At 37.4% G+C, this 8,890-nt stretch overlaps 1 protein-coding gene and 1 long non-coding RNA gene across 2 annotated transcripts; both read right to left on the bottom strand.

The window, feature by feature from the left end:
- Positions 1-261: 261 nt before the first annotated feature.
- LOC121504952 (V-set and immunoglobulin domain-containing protein 1-like) lies at positions 262-5,536 on the bottom strand. The gene is made up of 6 exons (XM_041780072.1): positions 5,314-5,536; positions 2,595-2,652; positions 1,472-2,205; positions 637-762; positions 506-549; positions 262-388 (listed from the first exon to the last, which is right to left on the bottom strand). Exons 1-6 carry the CDS (start codon positions 5,534-5,536, stop codon positions 269-271), a joined length of 1,305 nt encoding a protein of 434 aa, XP_041636006.1. The 3' UTR covers positions 262-268.
- Positions 5,537-7,489: 1,953 nt separating this feature from the next.
- Positions 7,490-8,021, bottom strand: LOC121505048. Its single transcript, XR_005991509.1, has 3 exons — positions 7,916-8,021; positions 7,785-7,828; positions 7,490-7,664 (listed from the first exon to the last, which is right to left on the bottom strand). It is a non-coding gene; the product is annotated as an uncharacterized LOC121505048 (long non-coding RNA).
- Between the last annotated feature and the right edge of the window lie 869 nt (positions 8,022-8,890).

Raw genomic sequence — 8,890 nt, 5'->3', positions numbered from 1 at the left:
AACTTGGGTCATGATCTTTCATAAGAAGCTGGACCAGTTGAGAACCACTGCCCTAAAACACAACAATAATAAGATCAAGGTACAAAACAAAACCTGGGTTAAAAGAGGACTTTGGTTTTCATTAATTATGTTCAACTCAAATCATTTAAAATTCATAAAAAAAAAACACAGCAGTGAATCAGTGATAGTGAATTCAACAAAGAAAATGTTAGAATCTGGTCCAACATCAGTTTAAAGTGACGTATTAAAAGATGAACCATGGTGACTTCTACTGCCTCACACTGGAATACACACATTCATCTCTGGCTGTGTTTCTCTGTCTTCTTGATGTGTTGGGCATGTTAACGTTCACAGCGGCATAACAGACGTCGTCTGCTCCTCTGTTAACCTATGTAAGAAAATGAAGAGGAATGTCATAAAATTACCCCTGAAAATAGTTGAAAACATGTCAAGAAGGATGCTATAAAAGGTTTTATAAAGGGGCTTCAGCAATACTTTATTTTACCTCCATGTTTGTTGTGGAGGGAGCTGAAAATCTTGCTTGTATCTCTGATGGTGAAACACAGAAATCACTCTTGAATTCAGAATGAAGACTTAGTGAAAACAGGAAGATACTAACAGTGTTAGTGATCATACCTTGAGATAAGAAGCAGATTCTTTTGTTCATCTTGTACAATAAGAAGGCCAGGACAACTATCAGGATAACTGCAGATATCAAAGCTCCACTCAGAGAATACACCAAGACACCAGAGCTCACCTCATCTGTGGGTACAGTCAGACAGCATGCTGTAGTAAATAACCTTTTAAGAAATGTAAACTTCTTTGCTTAAAAATAAATTAAAAAAGAGTAAAAAACATTGGCAGAAAAGGTAATGAAGGGTTTTTAACTGTAGCAGATATGGGTTAAAAAAGCTAAAATGGGTTTAAAATGTCAAACTGTGGCAGAAACTGGAAGAAAAATATGGTGGAAAAGGGTAACAAGTGGTGAAACTGGGTGTTAAAAGTGTTACAAGGGGAAAATAGTGGCAACAATGAGTCAAAAGTGGCAGAAGCGGGCTTAAAAATGAGGAAAAATTGGATGACAAAGTGGCAAAATTGAGTTTAGAGGCACAAATACAAAGAAAAAGTGGTGAACTGGATTTTGAAATGAGCAACAATAAGTTAAAAGTGACAACATTATGTTGAATTAGTGGCAGAAAGTCCTGAAAGACCTGAAAATGGTAAAAACTGATGAAAAGTGTCAAGTAAAACTGGGAAAAGTGAGTGTATAAAGTGGTTAAAATGGCTTTGATTCAATATTTTTAACATCAGAACTCAATGATAGTTCGACCAAACTGAAGTAACTGCCAGGACGCTCGTACCAACGCTACTGATCCAACACACATGCACTGATACCATCATAATTCACAGCTGGGGAGGGTCTATTCTCTGGGTTTGTCAGGGGCTCAGACACATCAATGAAGAAACTCACCTCCAAAGTCCAGCTTGGTCCCGTCTCCAAACAGTATGTGTCCACATGAGACCACAGCGCAGTAGTAGGTCCCAGCATGAGAAAGATTCAGGCTCCTCATGGCCAAGTTGTAGACACAAGTGTGAGTGTGTGAGTGAGGGTTCCTCTCACACTGATCATTCCTGCCTCCATGGGTGTAAATGAGTCCTGGATGAGCTTCCTCAGAGTTTCTGAACCAGTAAACACTGTGTTCTCCATCACAGGTCCCAGTGTGGACTGTACAGTTCAGAGTCACAGAGCCTCCTGGCTGGATGGTTTCAGACTCTGACTGATGGACCAGAGCTGGGACGCTCACACCTGAACCCTTCACACTGACTGTGATGGTCTCTAGAGTTTCTAATTTGGGGTAGTGGTAACAGATGCAGTGATAAATGGCTGAGTCTGACATTTTCAGATCAGAGATCATTAAGTTACTATTTCCAGTATCCAGTGTGAAGCGTGGATTGTCCTTAAACTCACCAAACAAACTGCTCTGAGCTCCATGTTTGTTAAAAGAACAGACCGGCCTCAGCTTCTCTCCAAGAGTTTGCTTAAACCAATAAATCCATGAGCCATTATCTTTGATCTCACATTTCAAAGTCAGACTCTCTCCAGTTTCTCGTCTCTCATGATGAACAGACGAAGATTTCAGAGCAGCTGTCTGAGCTGAAATGAGAATAAAGATAAAGAAGATAACATTTAAACTCTGAAACATGCTGAAGAAGAAGATAACACATGTTGAACTGAAAATAGATCAATCACCTAACTTACCATTTCCCCCTACGACCAACCACGTCAGGATGAAGACAAATGTTGGAGATGTCATCGTGCTCAAATCTTCCTGCTAAATGTCAGAAAACTGACAGTTTCTCTCTCTTCACAGACCACGCTGCGTTTGATTGGCTAACAAGAAATGAGACTTGTATAGGAAGTACACTGACATGCTCTCTGTTGTGTTTGATGTGGTGGTGTGTTCCTCTCTCTTTTCTCCAGAAGCTTCTCTACTACTTCTAGTGACTTTAGTACTTGTGCATGCAAACGTTGACTAGTCAGTAGTTTTGTTGTATTAGTACGGCTGAGTCAGCTAGTTAGAGTTATGGATTACCATCCTTTGGTTTCAAATGTATTTAGAATGTGAAACTTCCACAGTAAGGCTGTCAGCTCTGCAGGGTCATACATCACATGTTTAATGGGTGAGAGTTGGCAGCTGTGGGCTTAAAAAACTGTAATTTCTAATTTTACATGAATCTAAGAATCATCTGAAAGGGAATTTTCTGCCTTTCTATCTCTAAACTGTCATCTAAGCAGATAAATAAATATATGTCTTAACAGAAATCATGTAACTACTACTCAGACACAGAGAGAGCTTTAGAAATGAAAGGCCAAAGAGTAAGCCTCCTTCATTTAAAGGCCTGGTACCCTCTGCAGTTTTGTAAATACAGACCCTGGTCTCTGTTTGAGGATTTACAGGATGTAGACAGGGGGACTCACATGGCCTGAAAAATGTGCTGCAAACAAAGATGAAATTAAGGATTTAAGGGTTAAATCTACACACGGGATTTGATTTTGATGATTTTATTGCATCATTTACAGCAAAAACAAAAACATTCATGCAAACATAAATGTTCCAGATACAATATAAAAGTAAATGAATCATACAGTTATAATGTTCTGCAAAGCTTCTACAGCAATTTCAATTTAACATTTAATTTGACAGGAAATAGTCTCTCAGATTTTTTTTTTTCTGGTAAACAGTGCTAGTTTGGCAGCTATTTTATATTTCTGTCTCAGTTTTAGTCTTTAGATTAAAAGCGTTTGAGTTTTAGTCTAGTTTTTGTTGAGGAAAACTCAAAAACGTTTTAGTCTAGTTTCAGTCCGAACATTTATTCTCTTGCCTGAATCTGGTACCAAATCATGGTACTGTGTTCTCTGCACTCTGTCAAACCTGGGGTCCCTGCTTTCTACAGCTGAGAGGCAGAATAGCTACAGATGCACTCTATTTAGACAGATTTACCTTCAGTGGAGAAATATAACAGATTTTGAATGTCCGACAGAAACAACATTACATTTTACTCTCGTTTCAGTCATCTTGGTGAGAACCAAACTTACTTTTAGTCAGTTTTAGTCTTTAAAGATCTATTTTGGCTTGTCTTAGGTCAGTTTTTCTCATGAAAAACAGCTTTCAACGAATATTTCTAGTCATAGTTTTAGTTGATGAAATTAACACTGCTGATAAAAGAGCTCAAATTTTGCTGTGGAAACTGAAAATGCACGTCTCCACATTTTTATTCCCCTATTTATCACATGTTTATCAGTAGATAGTGATGTCCGACTGACCAAAACAACCAGTACAAATAAATGCATAACATTTGGTCTTACAGGCAGGTTAAGATTAATTCATTACTTTCAATCCAACAGAAGTTTGAAAATAAAAGACAGACATTTTTAACTGAGTAGAGGTAAAGAACCCGAAACTTAAGACAGAACAAAATGAAAAACACAGCATAGAAAAGAACAGATTCTTAATTGTAAAATTTAAATGTTTTATTACAAAACCAGCTGAAAGTGTAAATGCTGTCACATCAAGTCAGTGTCATTTTGTACATGCACTCCTGTCTATTTCCTAAACATTGTATTTGACAGGATGATCACACTGAAGCATTTATTTACAAAATAAAGTCACAAACCATCTTCACACACATCTCTCTGTGTTAATCTGATTCTGGAATCAAGTCAGTGGCAGGAACTGGTCCACATTGTCCAAGTAAATCATTTATTTATTTACTGAATTCAAATTATTACTTTTTAACATGGGATTTTAACTTTTTTTTAATCATGGTTGACAGTGGACATTTGACAGTATTTTTATAATTAGCTTTGAGAACTCTACAACTTAACTGAATTTCAATGGACTAAAACTGACATTTTTTAAAACTTTATTTCCAATGGGCAACCACATGGATTTTCTACGCGTTATAAAAGAGAATAATTGTAAAAAAAATGATTGTTTCTTTGATTCGTGGGAGTCCAAAATCATCATTCTGAGAAAAATTCAATAAATTCTCCAGTTAATATCTTAAGTGCTGTGAAACAAATCCTGAAATTCACTGCAGACATTAAAGGGTTAAATTCAGAGACAGAATCTCAGTTTTATACACTCTGGAGAAACAAAGATCTACATTTACATGAAAAATTAAAAGAGTGATGTAGAAAATGTGCTTCCTTTAGAACAAAGCTCAGATGTAACATGTCAGGTTTTACTTCCTTAAGGTGTGGTACACACATTCACTCCAGGTCAGATCTCTCTGTCTTCTTGATCTCTTGGTCACATTGACTGCAGCAGGATAGAGCTGCTGGAGGTTTTGGTCATCCTGGTAATAACATTGATTTTACATATATTTATTTTTCATGCAAAGTACAATTAGCAAGTGTTTAATGTGAAACAAATATCTTGTAATAAAGGTAAATGGGTTCACCTCTGTTGTGGTGGATGAAGACTCTGACTGAGACACAAAGAAAAATGTATTTTAAATTAAAGTCATTAAAGTCAAACAAGCTTTAGAGAATAAATAATACTACCGTCAGATTTGCTGCTGTTTCTTTTGTTCAACTGGTGAACTGTGAAGGCCAGTAAAGCGACCAGGACAACTATCAGGACAGTCTGAAATATCAAAGCTCCACTCAGAGAATACACAAAGATACACGAGATCTCCTCATCTGTGGGTACAGTCAGACAGAAGAAGCCGAGCTCAGAGCTTTATATCTGTGTTTAGTCTGATTAGAGAGTTCTCATGTGGGATCATGTTGACAATGAAGAAACTCACCTCCAGAGTCCAGCTTGGTCCCGTCTCCACATGAGACCACAGCGCAGTCGTAGGTCCCGCATTTGTCTGTACAGTTCAGAGTCACAGAGCCTCCTGGCTGGATGGTTTCAGACTCTGACTGATGGACCAGAGCTGGGACGCTCACACCTGAACCCTTCACACTGACTGTGATGGTTGCTAGAATTTCTATCACAGAGTTATCCGAGCCAAAGCAGTGATACATAGCTGAGTCTGATATTTGCAGATCTGAGATTTTTAAGATGGTTTCCCCATTTTCAGTATCCAGTGTGAAGTGGGTATTGTTCTGAAAGTCCCCCAAAAATCTATAATAGGTACCATATTTTGAGAAATAACAGATGGGACTTAAATTTTCTCCAAAAGCTTGTGTGTACCAATAAAGCCATGTAGAAGGATGATCTTTGATGGCACATTGTAAAGTCAGACTCTCTCCAGTTCCTGGTCTCTGATGATGAACAGATGGAGATTTCAGAGCAGCTGTCTGAGCTGAAACAAGAAGAGATAAAGAGATTATTCAGTTTGAAATAATGAATCAAACTGAATTTGAAGCTGACATTTATTGAACCACAGAATGGAGCAATAATAAACTCAACTCACCAACTTTACCCCGTACCAAAAACATCAGCATGAAGACAAACGTCAGAGATGTCATCCTGCTCAAATCTTAGTGGAATGAAAGAAAACTGATGGTTTCTCACCTCTTCACAGACCACGCTGCGTTTGATTGGACAAACATAAATAGCATTCTAGGAAACTGACACTCACACTTTCTGATGTTAAGGTGCTGTGGCTTTGTCAGTGTGGTCTTTTCCTGTTTGATCTGTTCACTCCGGATGCTTCTCTCCCCTGCAGAAAGCCTTTAAGTTTACAACAGAGCCACTCTAGCACTGAGTAGAAATATATTTAGTTCAAACATGAATAAACTTTGTATAGTAACTATAATTATTCTCTCTATTTTCATTGAATTCCAACCATGATGCCATTTATGTGTTATAATGTAATTAAATATTGTCCATGTAATTGCAATTGCACATTAGCACTAAATTGTGCTTGCTTAGTACTTAAAACTAGAGGAGTTCATGCTCTTTTATGTTTAAACAACACAGTTAAACTCAATGAAATGATACCATGTGACAACAGAATTAGCTATGTTGAATAATAGCAGATTAGTTACGGTGCTGCTGCATAAATGCACTCAGAAATGGGAGACTGTCTCCTTTACTTGAATGAAAACATGAGGAAAGAATAATGCTGCAACAATATGAGCACATTTCTTTAAAGTCAGCTGTCTGTGTGACATTGAAAGGTTTCAGTGACATCAACTAACAACAGACTGTACTAAGAGGAACTGCTCTGTGATTTTATACTATTGTAGCGTTAGGGGGCGGGGTGTGTATATATATATATAAATATATATATATATATATAAGTGCTGTCAAATGATTAAAAATTTTAATCAGATTAATCATAATGATGGATTAATCCGCATTAACACGTCAATTTTGACAGCCCTAATATATATCAAATGCAAATTGTGTGAAAAATATTTTATCTTTAGAGTTTGGAAATATGACTGAAGTTATTTCATCATGTTGAGTAAGCAAACTCCAAATGTGCAATAAATGGAAAATAGAAATCATTAAACTATTAATATGTCACATGTCTCATTTTCAATCTTAAACATGTCAGATTTATCAAAAAAGCACTAAAATTACATCTTAACTATTTAAAATAAATGTTTTCATATCTAATCCACAAAAACTGCATAACTGAAAATTTGGTCAAACTGTAGTAAGAATGACATTTTGATTTGGACGTATTGTTCAGGATGTAACGACTACATATTTAAACAAAGTTGAGAAAAAAAAGCACTGAATCAAAATATCAAACCCTGTATCGTTTAAATATCCAACAGTATACTATTAAGTTATTTTGATCAACAGCACATGAAACAAAGCTGGGTCATGGGTCTGGTTGGTCTAGGGTGTAGTCCTGTGTAATATCTAATATTTATTGTCTCAAAGAAAGTAATAGAGTAACAAAAAACTCTGTTATAAAATTATCATTGAGACAAATGGTGAAAAGAGTCAATAAAACAAAACTTGTGTTCACTCTGAAATCATATAACATCTGATTCTCAAAGGTCACACCGTTGAAAATCTGGTCCAACATCAGTTTAAAGTGACGTAGTAAAAGATGAACCATGGTGACTTCTACTGCCTCACACTGGAATACACACATTCATCTCTGGCTGTGTTTCTCTGTCTTCTTGATGTGTTGGGCATGTTAACGTTCAGAGCAGCATAACAGACGTCATCTGCTCCTCTGTTAACCTGTAAAACATGCATGACTCTGTCACAGAATGGACTTTGAAAATTTTTAACATGATAAAAGTGCGTGACCTATGTTTTTGTATGGTACTTCAGCAGTAGAGTTAAAGGAACTAATCTTACCTCCATGTTTGTTGTGGAGGGAGCTGAAAATCTTGCTTGTATCTCTGATGGTGAAACACAGAAATCACTCTTGAATTCAGAATGAAGACTTAGTGAAAACAGGAAGATACTAACAGTGTTAGTGATCATACCTGGAGATAAGAAGCAGATTCTTTTGTTCATCTTGTACAATAAGAAGGCCAGGACAACTATCAGGATAACTGCAGATATCAAAGCTCCACTCAGAGAATACACCAAGACACCAGAGCTCAACTCATCTGTGGGTACAGTCAGACAGAAGAAGCCGAGCTCAGAGCTTTATATCTGTGTTTAGTCTGATTAGAGAGTTCTCATGTGGGATCATGTTGACAATGAAGAAACTCACCTCCAAAGTCTAGCTTGGTCCCGTCTCCACATGAGACCACAGCACAGTAGTAGGTCCCAGTGTGGACTGTACAGTTCAGAGTCACAGAGCCTCCTGGCTGGATGGTTTCAGACTCTGATTGAAGGACCAGAGCTGGGAGGCAGACCACTGAACCCTTCACACTGACTGTGATGGTTTTTAGTATTTTGACTGCACAGTTTGAGCAACTTGCACAGTGATATGTAGCTGAGTCAGACATAATCAAACCTGAGATGGTCAGGTCATTTTTACCGTTTTGTGTGTCCAGTGTGAAACGTTTGTTCTCGCCTTTAAGACTGCGATGACCGCTTTTTTTGTTGAACTGAGAGACTTCTTCTAGTTTTCCTCCAACAGTTTGCTTGTACCAATAAAACCATGTAGAACTATCATATTTGACGGCACATTGTAAAGTCAGACTCTCTCCAGTTCCTGGAGTCTCATGACGATCAGACGAGGTCAGAGAATCTGTCTGGGCTGAAATGAGACGAGTTTTAAATACTGAAACAGATAAAATTAGAAGTAATTGAAACAAAAACAAATCACTATGAATTTTACTCACCAGTGTACTCAAGGACCAAAAGAGTGAAGAAGAAGACAAACGTTGGAGATGTCATGGTGCTGAAAGCTTCCTGCTGAATGGAAAATAACTGACGGTTTCTCACCTCTTTAAGAGACATGAGACATAAACCATAAATAGGAAGTTCACTGACATGCTCACTACTCT

Source organism: Cheilinus undulatus, linkage group 22 (genome assembly GCF_018320785.1).
Source record: "Cheilinus undulatus linkage group 22, ASM1832078v1, whole genome shotgun sequence".
In the NCBI taxonomy this organism is placed as follows: Eukaryota; Metazoa; Chordata; class Actinopteri; order Labriformes; family Labridae; genus Cheilinus; species Cheilinus undulatus.
The sequence above is the reverse complement of the archived record's forward strand: the minus strand, read 5'-3'. Positions and strand labels throughout refer to the sequence as shown.

Excerpts from the sequence above, each read along its gene's own strand:
- LOC121504952 (XM_041780072.1), bottom strand. The coding sequence starts at position 5,536 with ATGTATCACTGCTTTGGCTCGGATAACTCTGTGATAGAAATTCTAGCA. Across the intron at positions 2,653-5,313 it reads GACCAAGCTGGACTCTGGAG|AGCTGACAGCCTTACTGTGG; the intron begins GTGAGTTTCTTC and ends ATGACCCTGCAG. Across the intron at positions 2,206-2,594 it reads ACATTTGAAACCAAAGGATG|CATGTTTCAGAGTTTAAATG; the intron begins GTAATCCATAAC and ends CTTCTTCTTCAG.